This window comes from Amblyraja radiata, chromosome 28 (assembly GCF_010909765.2).
Source record: "Amblyraja radiata isolate CabotCenter1 chromosome 28, sAmbRad1.1.pri, whole genome shotgun sequence".
Taxonomy (NCBI): Eukaryota; Metazoa; Chordata; class Chondrichthyes; order Rajiformes; family Rajidae; genus Amblyraja; species Amblyraja radiata.
The window spans coordinates 25,876,259-25,890,427 of NC_045983.1; the positions used below are offsets into that span (position 1 = coordinate 25,876,259).

The 14,169-nt window shown below is 42.7% G+C and overlaps 1 protein-coding gene across 1 annotated transcript in view; it reads left to right on the forward strand.

The window, feature by feature from the left end:
* The window catches only part of caln1 (calneuron 1), a 281,363-nt gene that overhangs the window by 67,540 nt on the left and 199,654 nt on the right, over positions 1-14,169 (forward strand). The window contains exon 3 of the mRNA XM_033046149.1: positions 1,881-1,993. Within this exon, the coding sequence (XP_032902040.1) occupies positions 1,881-1,993 (113 nt within the window). The remainder of the gene's footprint in view (positions 1-1,880; positions 1,994-14,169) is intronic.

Here is a 14,169-nt window from a genome sequence, read left to right on the forward strand (position 1 = left end):
GAGAAGCAAGAAAGTGCAGATGCTGGTTTACAAAAAAAGACACAAAGTGCTGGAGTAACTCAGAGGGTGAGGCAACACCTCTGGAGAACACGGACAGGACCTCTCTATGTCCACCGGAGATGCTGCTGAACCTGCTGAGTTACCCCAGCTCTCTGTGTCGCTGCATGTCAATGATATTTGGCATTGCATATTAGCACCATGGAAAATAACACTTGGGTTTTTCAGTCTGCGCGGAGCTCATTTGGAACTCTGGGGTAAATTTGGTGTCCAGATTGGACCCAGAGTTTCCAGTACTGCATGCTATGAATTGTGAGGGTGACAGAGACGGTAGGTACCTAACTTGAGTCTGTAGCCGGTGCCTCAATGGTTTAGCAGTCAGCTAAACTATTAAGTCGGAGGTCGAAGTTCTGAGGTCAGAGTACCGAGGTCAGAGGCTGGATTCCCAAGGCAGGGGTCTCGAGGTCGCATAGGGGAGCCACTGAGGACAAAGGGGGACACGAAGGGCCATCGAGAACAAAGGTGGGGGGGGACCCAGTGTGGGGGAGGGGGGGGGAGGCATCAAGAACAAAGGGGAGGGGACAATTGGGGCAAAAAAACGGGGTACTTTATCTGCGTCCTTTAAGTTGTGACTTTGTATGCCTAGGCAAGCAAAACAACGCATCTCACTCTGACTTGTCGCATGTGACAATAAAAGTATCTAATCTAATCTAATCTAAGTCCTCACATGCGCTTTATGGGGTTGAAGTGCATGTCCATCCATTTTAAAGATGTGGCACACTAGATGGGGAACTGTCCTTTGCACCTCAATGCCTGATCTGATCTTACTGTTTGAAGAAGGGGTGCTGGGAGAGTTGATGACTCAGCCTGTGTTTTCTCAAGAGAATTACTGTGGAACCGTGCAGTTTCCAGCTCCAAGGCTCAGGGTCTGTTTTCTGCTTCCCAATCCAACATCAGCAATGGAGCCCTACAGACCGCCTCTTGCACTACCATGAACTTGTTTTAGTTTAGTTTAGTTTAGTTTAGAGATAGAGCACGGAAACAGGCCCTTCGGCCCACCTATTCTGCACCAACAAGCACAGCCCGCACATGAACACTACGCTACAAACACTAGGGACAATTTTACTATTATACCAAACCAATTAACTTACAACACTGTAAGTCTTAGGAGTGTGAGAGGAAACCAAAGAGCTCAGAGAAAACCCATGCAGGTCACGGGGAAAACATACAAACTCCGTATAGACAAGCAACCCTAGTCAGGATCAAACCCGGGTCTCTGAAGCTGTAAGCTCTACCTCCACTGTGTTTTCTAATTGTATTTTGCGCTAAAGTCTTGTTTTATGTTTTTGTCTTTTTCTTCACTGTCTTGTATAATTTGTGTGATTCATGTTTTGTGTGCTGCCTGAGTCTATGTGCTTGTGATGCTGCTGCAACAAGATTTTCATTGTATCTGTACCTGTCACATAAACTTCTCTTAACCTGACTCTTCTTTTCACATTTCTATTCAGCCCATCGAGTCTCTGCTAGCTCCCAGAAGTCCCCCCATTTACTCAAGAGAATTACTGTGGAATTGTACTCCTCAGAAGACAGTGGAGGCCGATTCCCTGGATGCTTTCAAGAGAGAGTTAGACAGAGCTCTTAAAGATAGTGGAGTTAAGCAATATGGGGAGAAGGCAGAAACGGGGTAGTAGTTGTGGATGATCAGCCATGATCACAGTGAATGGCGGTGCTGGCTCGAAGGGCCAAATGGCCTACTCTTGCACCTATTGTCTATTGTCTCGAGAAAACTAATAAATGACTTAATGCAACTTACTGGGTAAAGTGAGAGGTGTTGAAATAGGAGCCTCGGCAAGAATAATTGTCTATTTCCTTGTGTGTCGTAGGTGATGGACAAGTGGATTTTGACGAATTTATGACAATACTCGGCCCCAAGCTTTTGTCATCTGAAGCGCGAGAAGGTTTTCATGGCAGCACAATAGACTCGATATTTTGGCAGGTAAGAAATGTATTTGGTTTGATGCCTTGTGGTAAAAGGCCAGACTTTGTCCATATTAAAAATCTTGTGCATTGTTACAGAACAATGAGTTCGGATTGACAGTGAAATCAAATGCAGAAGGAGTAAGTCTACAGTGATTTACAACTTAGTGTAATGGAATAATGTAGTAATTGATCGATGCTTAAGGAAGTAAAATTAGATGTGTATTTGCATTAAAAACTATGCTGTCTTATGAAGTTGGTCATATATTTGTGAAGACAAGACTATATGAAGAATTTATCTGTGGCAAATTAATGCACATAAAGTAAATAAAATTATTCACTTTAATTTTGCCCAGTTATTCATTCTACACTTTCATATCGGTAGGTTATATTGTAAGCTGAAATTATGGGCAAGATTTGATGTGTACACTATTTATAACATTTCAAATAGATTTACGAAAATATTATATACTGTTCCACTAATAACAGCAAATAACTTGTGCAGGGTGTGGGATTGGGGCAGTATATTTCAAGAATATAAAGTGGAAGATTAGTGGAATGAGAATTGTGCTATTACTCCCTGTTTAGTCGATGGCATTTTATAATTTTAGATTTTAGAATAATGGCCAACATTAAAAAAAAATCTTACCAAGACTAGTGAAAAATTTACCTGCATTCCTTGAGGCGTTATATTGATTTTTTTTTTTGTTTGAAATTAAGCTTTGACATTTGGTGCTGTTAGTAAAAGCCACATAGTTGTTCCTTTTGTAGTATCTTCTGCCATGCACCTCAGTGGAAACTATACCCTCTGGGGCAGTGGTTCTTAACCTTTTTGGCATACGTACACGCATACGCGAACAGAATACTGTGTGTGGTATGTACCTTTGTTAGGTTCCTAACAATGCGCTCAACAAATGGATATGTTATTTATGACCCCGTCATGTCCCCCGGTGAAGCCCCAAACGACCCCCCCCCATTGGGGCTCCCGACCCCCAGGTTAAGGACCACTGCTCTGGGGTATGGCGACAAGCTGCCAGAATTTTCTGCGGCTTGAGAAAAAATGGTGATAAATTTTGTGCAAGTAGAAGCAAAGTGATTGCAAAGAGATGTTACTCACTCCATGCTGGTCTCCAGGGATGACACACAAATTATGCAGTAGGTCTCTGGCAACCTTCGTAGGATGATTGGAATTACTTGTGAGAGGAGTGGTGAACTGCAGGGTCAACGTGTTGCAGAACCATTTGCGAATGTTCAAACATAACATCAGAGAACCTTACAACACCAAATGAGGCCACTCAATACGTCTTGTACATGTTAGATTTTTAAAAGAGATGTCCGGTTTAGTTGCATATTTCTTCTCTCTTCTCCCCCGTTTATTTAAGTACATGCACAATTGCACTTTTGAAGTTCCTGTGTAGTGTATTTTAGCCACTCTGACAGTTAAGGCATCCCAGTGCAAAGAAGTATCTTTAGTTTAGTTTGGAAATACAGCGTGGAAACAGGCCCTTTGGCCCACCGAGTCTGCGCCGACCAACGATCATCCGTACACTAGTCCTATGTTATTCCAGTTTCCATCCCTACATGCTAGGGGCAATTTACAGAAGCCAATTAACCTGCAAACCTGCACAACTTTGGAATGTGGGAGGGAACCAGAGCACCCAGAGCAAACCTACACCGTCACAGGGAGAATGTACAAACTCTGTACTGACAGCTCCTCTAGTGAGGATTGAACTCGGATCTGTGGCGCTGTGAGGCACCAACTCCACCTCTGCGCCACTGTGCAGCCCTTCTTCAAATATTTTTTCTAGTTCTTTTTGCTAATTAAAATTTAAATGTAACTTCCTGGAGGAAAGATCTTTTCTCTGGCACTTTTTCAAACTATCACATTATTTAGAATATATTTCTTGGATTTCACAATGTTGGCTGCGCTAATAAAGCTCGCTCTGCCAAGCTGCTGAATTTTAAAGATGTTTCTTCTTTGCTGAAGGCCCTGTTAAAGATGGTGCACGAGCCCTTGCCGTTATGGTGGAGATCGTTTCTTGTGTAATATGCATGCAAATTTACTCTGATGATAAATGAGGTTACTGTTCCAGGCCAGAGACCTGGCCAATGTGGTTTGCTTGAAGCCAGCAATTGTGCAAGAATTTGTCAGGCCCTGATGACGAGTGTTGAATTGTGTTTCCTGGATGGAACAACAAGCACAAATTCAAGGCGTGAAAATCAAGGCGGTTATCCTATAACAGTCATGTCTGATTCTTACTCCATTTCAACAAGCGGCATGGTGGTGCAGCGGTAGAGTTGCTGCCTTGCAGCGTCAGAGACCTGGGTTTGATCCTGTCTATGGGTGCAGTCTGCACGGAGTTTGTACATTCTCCCCATGACCTGTGTGGGTTTTCTCTGGGAGCTCCGGCGTACTCCCAAACTCCAAAGATGTCCAGGTTTGTAGGTTAATTGGCTTGGTATAATTGTAAATTGTTCCTAGTGTGTGTAGCATAATGTTAAAGTGCAGGGATCGCTGTTTGGTGCGGACTCGGTGAGCTGAAGGGCCTGTTTCCACGCTGTATCTATAAACTAAACTAAACTAAGCCCTCTTTCAAGCTGGAATGCTGCTCTTTCTCCTCTCTTCCTATCACTATGGCAACACTTCCACCCTTCCCCTTGCCATGATGAGCCCATGGACAAAATCTCAGCAGTTGCTGCCTTGGCTGTAGACTACTCATCTAACTTCTCATAATGTCATAAAAGGAAACACAATTATGCTTCCATACAATTGAGCCTTTCTGTAAGACTCTTGACTCCTCTCCCATCAAGATTCTACACAAGGCTGTACTTCTACAATAAAGTTACACTTGCCCTCAGTATGATGCTACCCACACGCTCCTTTAGTGCTGCGATTCTATACTTACATTATCCAGTTGAAGCTGTACAATTTTTGTCATTCAGGTGACTATACTGTATTGATTACTAAAAAGAGGTGATTCACAAGGAAATTCGCCAGGAATGTCTGGGGTGGATTGTGACGATGATACTGCTGTGTAAATTGGTTGGGGGTGAATCAGTCTTCCATTATTCCAGATGAATTGAAATGAATTGAATGGAAAGACATTGCATGGAAAGTGGCCCTGCAGCTTACTGAGTGCACACTGAGCGATCATACTAGTTCTATGTTATTCCACAATCGTATCCTCTCCCTACACACTTTTCAGGGGAAAGGCAATTTGCAGAAGCCATTTAGCCTGCAAACCGACACGTCTTTGGGATGTGGGAGGAAACCGGTGCACCTGGAGGAAACCCAAAGGGAGATTGTGTGAACTCCAAACAGACAGCACCTGAGGTCTGCATCAAACCCGGGGTCTCTGGCCTGTGAGGCAGCAGCTCTACCAGCTGCTCTCTGCCACTGCAACACCAGTTATTTCCAATATTCATTGTTTTTAAATAAGACAGGCTGCTTCTCCACTAATTACTTATTAACGCTATTACACAAAGTCCAAATCTACCCCAAGGGATGAACGATAGTTGCTGTCAAGGTGTGAAACTTGGAGTTTTATGGAAGATGTCGATACTCAAATCTCTGATTGTGGTAATATGCCACAAATGACCTGAAAGAAGGTATTGGGCACTCCTGCATGAATTATGAATAAGAGCTCCCTAATGCACAGACACTCATAGAAGTGTGCAGTTTCCATGGGCACACTAGCACTCATGTATTTACTATCATCGGTTCAGTCAGATAGAGTATTGTTAACAAGTCAACCATTAGTCACCATTAGTCACCAGATCTTGCATCTAACAAGACAGGATAATATCAGGGAAAATTGATTTCCTTTGACAAAGATGCTCAGGACGTCATTGAAAGCCTGTGACTGTCTCATGCAATTTAAGAATAAATTATTCAACTTCAGAAATTCAGAAAACAGGCCAATTTTTACTTTCCATATGTCATCGTGTCCTTAACAAATGAGCTATGAAGACTTTTTGAGCAGTGTTGTTTTAACACTGGCAGTAATTCATTGAAAATAACACCAATTAGCAGAAGAGTTGATAACCAGACGACACACAGATTTAATATAATTGGCAAAGATCCAGAGAGACAATATTAAAAAAAAGTGAGTTGTTATAATCTGGTATGCACTCCCTGTAACAACAGTCTAAACAGATTCAACAGTAACTTTCAGAAATTGGATATATCTTTCAAAAAAGAAACATTGCAAAGGCCATGGGATATTGTAGGAGGCTGAGACTAATTAGGCAGCTCTTTCAAGGAATCACAATGGGCAGTTTAATGTGCTGTATGATGCTGAGAATTGAGAAATATATTTCCAAGGCCATCAAATTGACCTTATCGTAGTTTTAGTTTCAGAACCACATACTTTTGAATAGTTTATCTGTGTCAAAAATCTGTGTTTTAATGAGAGTTTTGAAGAGATATTAACCTGTAAAAGTGTTTGGGTCAAGCTTGTGGGGGGGTTTAAAAATAATTTTTTTTTTTTTAAACTTGCCACAAACTGAGTCTCATCCACTTTCAGGGGCAGTGTGAGGCGAGGCTATTCTGGTCCAACTAATCTGATTATTTAAATGTATTTGTGCGGCTATGTGTCGCTATTTTTAACCAGTGGTAGCTGGGTCTTCCACACTTGGGGAAAGTTGACAGGTAAGAGAAGAGAAGGGTTGAAGTCGCAGGTAAATAACTTTACAGCTGGCCGATGTCCAGGAGGAGTCAGGAGTATTTCCTTGAAGCTCATCTGATTCTGATCGTTTGCAAGTGGACAGCCCAGGGATCTTGTGTTCTTGTGTAGGAAAGAACTGCAGATGCTGGTTTAAATCGAAGATAGACACAACATGCTGGAGTACCTCGGCGGGACAGGCAGCATATCTGGAGAGAAGGAATGGGTGACGTTTCGGGTCGAGACTGAAGAAGGGTCTTGACCCGAAACATCACCAATTCCTTCTCCAGAGATACTGCCTGACCCGCTGAGTTACTCCAGCATTTTGTGTCGATCTTGTTCTATCAGAGTTGGACCTCCAAACATCAGTCAGGTTGGGTTGTGGGCAAGGAATCTGCATAAAGGGCCTGTTCCACTAACGCGACTTTTCAGCGACTGTCTTCGACCTTCAAGCTCCAGGGCACTCGCCTGAAAAACCTTGAGCTGGATTGACCGTCAGTGATGAAACCACGAGCTGGATCGACCGTCTCCACACACACACACACACACACACACATCTCAAAGGCGGGGGCCAGGGAAAGCGGGGGAGCGCTGTCTGAAATTCACACCCGCGATGAACAGGAAGGTAAAAGACGGCTGGCACAGTTACGGTAAGTCCTTTAGAGAGCGCGGCGAGGGGGGGGAGGGGGGGGGGGAAGAGAGAAGAGGAGAGAAGGGGGGAGAAGGAGTGGAGACACTTTTAAGAAGCCAGACAACTTTTAATAAAGTTGAGAGGGCATTTAACATTACCGGTCGGTTTTAACATGCCCGGTCAGCAAAGGACATTGCCTATGGCTACCTCGACTGCCTAGCGACCCCACTCCACTGCACTACAAATTCAAAAGAACCATGCCGACCAATTTTTACTTGCGGAAAAATTTTCAGCATGCTGAAAAATTTTCCTCGGCCAAACTGAGGCCGCGAGTATGCTTCCCTCGAGCATGAAGTAGAGTTCCAGTGACCTCCTAGGACCACATGTCAACCATGCTGTGAGTTTGAGTCAAGAGCAAACTCTTCTAAACTCGCAGATTAGGTCGCCGCAGTGGGACAGGCCCTGAAGACTAAAGTTTGTGGTTCAGGACTTCTGCATGCTTCCAAACTTCCTTGGCCAGCTGTCCAGTTTGTAAGAGAGTCACTGTCATACAGCATTGAAACAGGCCCTTCGGCCCAACTTGCCCATGCTGACCAAGATACCCCATCAACACTAGTCCCACCTGCCTATGTTTGGCCTATATCACTCTAAATCTTTTCTACCCATGTACCTGTCCAAATGCCTTTTAAATGCTGTTACAGTACGTACCTCGACTACCTCCACCGGCAGCTCGTTCCATGTACTCACCGTCCTTAGTGTGAAAAAGTTGCCCCTCAGATTCCTATTACGATTGAGGACAGCTTGATTGTAATCATGTATTGTCTTTCCACAGACTGATTAGCATGCAACAAAAGCTATTCACTGTACCCCGGTACATGTGACAATAAACTAAACTGAACCATTAAATCTTTCTCCTTTCTCCTTAAACCTATGTCCTCTGGTTCTTGATTCCCCTATCCTGAAAGACTCCGTGCATTGAATTTTTATGCATTCAATGTTACAATCTTTGTGTCAGCATGAAAATGATATATTAATCCGAATTGGTATTGGAGGTTATCACTATTATCTGATCAAATAAGTTCAAATGTAGTATTGCCAATGGACAGGTGGGTCTGGGTGGAAAGTTTGGAAATTGGGAGTTGAAGTCAGTACGATGTCAATTCCTCCCAATATTGAATTGTGTAAATCTGCAGATTAATATAAGTTGATGGCTTTGGGCAGTCATGTTTAGGGAAATGTTCATCTCATGTTTGAGCCTGAGAAATAATATTGACACAAATTTGTTGTTAAAATAGGTAGCTCATAAAAACCGTATTTTAGCAGCTAGCTGTTGACTTATCTGAAGGTTTATTTTCGTCGGGATGAACAGTGCTCACATTTTTGAAGTATGATGATATGAGCACGTTAACTGGTTTTATATCAGAAATTCTCTGTCATCGCTTGCAGATTTGCCATAGATTGGCAATAAATCAGATGGCGGGGTTGAAGTGGTGACTTCATTTGTAATATGCGTATCTGAATTCAGTCAGTGGCAATATATCATTGTGTGGGAAGGAACTGCAGATGCTGGTTTAAACCGAAGATAGACACAAAAAGCTGGAGTAACTCAGCGGGACAGACATCATCTCTGGAGGGAAGGAATGGGTGACGTTTCGAGTCGAGACCCTTCATCAAATGCTTCAATTTACCATTGTTCTTCTTGTAGATAGACACAAAACGCTGGAGTAACTCAGCGGGACAGGCAGCATCCCTGGAGAGGTGACGTTGCGAGTTGAGACCCTTCTTCAGACGAATGTCAGAGTAGTGGGCGGTACAGAGATAAAATGTAATCTGAGACAGTAAGACTAGTGGGAGAACTGGGAAGGGGAGGGGACGGAGAGAGAGGGAAAGCCAGAGCTACTCAAAGTTAGAGAAGTCAATGTTCATTCTGCTGGAGTGTAAGCTACCCAAGCAAAATATGAGGTGTTGTTCCTCCAATTTGCGCTGGGCCTCACTCTGACAATGGAGGAGGCCCAGGACAGAAAGGTCAGTGTGGGAATGGGAGGGGGAGTTAAAGTGTTGAGCAACCGGAGAGATCAGATAGGTTTAGCCGGACTGAGCGGCGGTGTTCAGCGAAATGATCGCCGAGCCTGCACTTGGTCTCGCCTATATACAGGAGTCCACACCTGGAACAGCGGATACAGTCATTGTATTTCATGTATTGTGGAAGTCCGGTTGTAAGTGTGAGAGTAAGACACTCAATGTATTCTGTGATTTTGACCAATGGTTTCAATTTCTTTACTTACGTGGTGGAATTTTATACGTCACTGCATAACTGCAGGGATTTTCATTTTTGCAATATGAGGAATGGCAATTGTTATTAATAAATGTAAAATGGATTCCAGCAGCAGGAAATAAAAGCAGTGGAGGTTTGTCTGGGAGCACAACATTCATCAACTATTGTAAATTTTACTTCTTGTAAATCGCATTATTTTGCAGTTCATTGTGATCAGTCTCCTGTCTTCAGCTCATGTACCAATTCAAAAATAAATATCACTGCAAACCACCAGGAAGAATGCAATAGACCACAGAGACTATAAACAGCTGCTGGGCATCAATCCATGGCCAACACTGGACCATTGTGGGCTCCTTGGCCATCAGTGCCAGCTCTGATTTGTTCTGTGCCTTTTCATAGCTCTAGCTTCCCTCTCCCTCTTCCCTGACTCTTAGTCGGAAGAAGAGTCTCGACCCAAAACGTCACCCATTCTCTCTCTCCAGAGATGTTGCCTGACCCGCTGAATTACTCCAGCGCTTTGTATCTATCTTCAGTGGCTGATAATGGTGCAATGTGTAGTAGAGCTGCTACCTCACAGTGCCAGAGATCCGGGCTTGATCCTGATCCTGACCTCAGCTGCTTGTGCGGAGTGTGCGGGTTTCTCCCTGTGACCAAGTGGATAGAGTCTGAAGAAGGGTCCCACCCTGAAACATCATCTATCATGCCCTCCAGAGATGCTGCCTGACCCGCTGAGTTACTCAAACACTTTGCGTTGTATGCAAGATACCAGCATCTACTGTCCTTATGTCTCCATCCAAGGACACTGCCTGACCTTCTAAGTATTTCCAGCCTTATGTTTTTATTTTTTAACAGTGGTTGGGCAAGCATAATATAAAGGAATTAAGAAAGCAGCTGAGAATTTTACATGTATGTCAAGAGGGCTTAACTACAAGGCCTTATCACAAAATCGAGATATCTAGAATATAGTGTGTCATTTTGGGCTTTTAACAGCAGAAACAATGCAACATCCCAGGAGAAAGTATAGTAGAGGATTACCGGGATGGTACTTCAAGGAAAGACCAAAGATTGAAACAACTAATGGTGATTCATACCTATTGTGAAAGCTGAGGGTGGAGATTTGATAGATGTGTTCAGAATAATTATAAGGGATAAGTAAAGTAAATATGGATAAGTTGCTCCATGGAATGCAGGTAAAGCGAAGTAAAAAGAAAAGTAGAAACAAGGAATTGCAGATGCTGGTTTACCAAGGAAAGTTGCAAAGTGCAGGAGTAACTCAGCAGGTCAGGCTGCATCCCTGGAAGACATGGATAGGTGACGTTTGGGGACGGGACCCTTCTCCAGGGAAGAAAACTTCTTCAAAGTATGCATACATTTTGCAGTGAAGCAGTAAAAAGGTAGAAACAAGGAACTGCTGCTTTACCATGGAAAAATACAAAGGGCGGCCCAGTGTCGTATAGGCAGAGTTGCTCTCTTACAGCGCCGGAGACACGGGTTCGATCCTGACTATGGGTGCTGTCCATATGGAGTTTGCATGTTCTCCCCGTGACCGTGTGGGTTTCCTCCGGGTGCTCAGGTTTCCTCCCACATCCCAAAAATGTGAAGGTTTGTAGGTTAATTACCTTTGGTAAGTTTGTAAATTGTCCCTAGTGTGTAGGATAGAGCTAATGTGCATGGACTTACTGGGCTGAAGGGCTTGTTTCCATGCTGTATCTCTAAGCTCTAAACTAAACTCGAAAATGCCGGAGTACCTCAGGGGGTCAGGTAGCATCCTTGAAGAAGTGTCCAGACCTTAAACATCACCTATCCGTGTTCTCCAGGAATGCTACCTGACCCACTGAATAATTAAAAGGGGGTAAAAGTACTATGTGCCTTTCCAGTTTAAAAAAACAATGAATTAATGATTTAGCATTAATTACACAGAAGTCATTGTTCAAATAGTGCTATTTGATATTAAGCCTGGAAAATTAGTTAAGAAAGAAGACATTGTGTAAGAATGTCAGGTAAGGGAATGAAGTAAGAACAGAAAATTGAAATATTAGTGAAGATGTTCACGTGTGGCTGAGCAGTCTTGTCACATGCACTCTGCGGAGACCGAATACTAATTTCCTCTTACCCATTTTGACAGTGGCCAGTTTAACAGCTGATCACTGCAGTCAGTCTCTCTCCTTTCAGGCATTATATTTGAAGCAAGTACAACATATTAAAATGCCAAAGGGAGACAGAACATATCATTATGTTTCCATAAGGCACTTATTAAACAATCAGCGGGTTAAGGTCACCATTATCCTGACAATCGCACAATATTTTTTTTGTATTCGTTTTTTCCCCTAGTTACTTTCCATATGCACCTCGAGAGTCAAGAAATTTGATGAGATTAATCCAAACACATTTGCCCACTCTTACCTCCTGTTTGTTTTTGGCAACTCAAAGAGGTCTTTGAGAAGTCTTTAAATAACTGGGTGGGAAAGAACTGCAGATGCTGGTTTAAACCGAAGATTGACGCAAAAAGCTGGAGTAACGCAGCGGGACAGGCAGCATCTCTGCAGCATCTTTGCAGAGAAGGAATGGGTGACGTTTCGGGTCGAGACCCTTCTTCAGACTGGGCTAACTGGGCTATACTCCTCCTCTCCTTCAAAAGGTTTATCTCAATTTTAATTTCAGATTTCGAACACCTGTACATTTTATTTTCAAGTTTAGGTATGCGTAATATGCACAGGCAATATATCTTTAAACCTATAAGCACATTTAAAAATCCAATAAATTGATGACTGCAATACAAGTGCTGAAACCGAAGTTAGTGCCACCAAAGACAAGTGTCATAAGTGTCATCAACGTTTATTGTTGCTGAGGGTCGAATTGTGCAATGTTCAAGAGCCTGATAATTGCTGGGAAGAAGCTGTTCTTGAACCTAGTGGTCATGGTTGTCAGACTCCAGTGCTTTCTTCCTGATGGGAGGAGTGAAATTAATTCAGTTATCTTTGCAATCGGAATGAATTTTCTGAAAACCTCTGTACACGTTAGTTGTTATGGATAGTTAGATTTTCTATGGGTAGCTACACTTCAATGAATCAAAATGATGTGAAGTGAGTATTGTAGGAATGTGATCAATTTTAATGTCACCCTCAGATTTAAATTCACACACAAGGAATGGCAAATCTGGGATTATTCAATGAGGAAGAGTAGATTTAAATAGAGATGTTCAAAATCATGAAGGTTACTGATAGAATAAGCAAGGGCCCCACTCGATAAGGGGTCAGTGATAAACAGGGAGATATTTAAGGTACCTCGCAAATAAATCTATTAAGGGAGTGCAATTTTTTATATCAGTGGACTATTACTAGATGTAATTCATTGCTTGAAATGTTGGTGGAAACAGATGCAATGGTAACTTTCACAAAGGAAATGGATGTGTTATAGGAGGAGAGAACAGAAGAGAGGGACGAGATGAGTGAGAGGGACTTGATTGTAACATGGAGGTACCTAGACCGGTGAATGTGGACATTATGTTTCCAATTGACATAGAATCTGGAATCGGGGTCACTGTTTAAAAATGAGTAGTCCCCCCCATTTAAGTCATAAGTGTCATAAGGTCATAAGGGATAGGAGTAGAATTGGGCCATTCGGCCCATTAAGTCTACTCCGCCATTCAATCATGGCTGATCTATCTGTCCTGAGGATAATGAATTTTTGAAACCCTCTTAAAAATCAGTAGAATCTTTGAACATTTTGAAAGCAGAGGTTGACACATGTTTGATAAAGAAGATGTCAAAGGTTACCGGAGGTTGGCAAGAATGCAGAGCTAAGGGTATGATTAGATCAGCCAAAATCTTATAGCTTCGCAGGCTTGGGGGGGCAAGTGGCCTAATTCTCTTCTCAATTCACGCACTCACATGTTTGTGTGTAAAATGACAGCTCTATGAAAAGTAAAATATAAGAGAGAGCAGAAGAGAATGACCTCTTATTGTGGAGCAAGGTTCATTAATCTTGGAATGGATAGAATAAGAAGGCTAATTCACCATACACTAATCCCAACGATTATACTGTGTGTGGTCCAAGGAACTGTTGAACCTATTTGAACATACTCTGAATTATGAATCCTTTCCTGAGATTATCACTGTTTTTAATCCTGTTAGTGTTTTTTTGTCTGTTTCCACTTTATTTTACCAGTGGAAATTCCTATGCCAAGAATTTGGATCATGCAGGACAAACATTTTTATTCAGCGTTGGGTTCCAGTTTCAAAGAAATGTCATTATTGAAAATCAAAGGGTTTCATCTGAGATGTATGGTCTCCAGCATTCATCCCTGATTCTCTCTACATCTGACACGGATGCAAGGAGGTCCTTGGACACATGCAGTGGTGTCCATGTCGGAAACACATGCCTGAGTACATAGACCTCAAAGTCCAGAGCCCACTCGTGAAGAATGGAATGCAATGGAATACTTTATTGTTACATGTAATAAGGCACAGTGTAACTCTTTGCTTGCATACCCAATGTATACAAATAGCGGACACCTCCAGCGCAGACGAAGTTACAAAGCACGCCGGCTCCTCCTTTTGTTCTCCACCCCCACCCCCATTGTCCTTTGTTCTCTCCCTCTCTCTCCATTGTCCATTCTTCCCCCC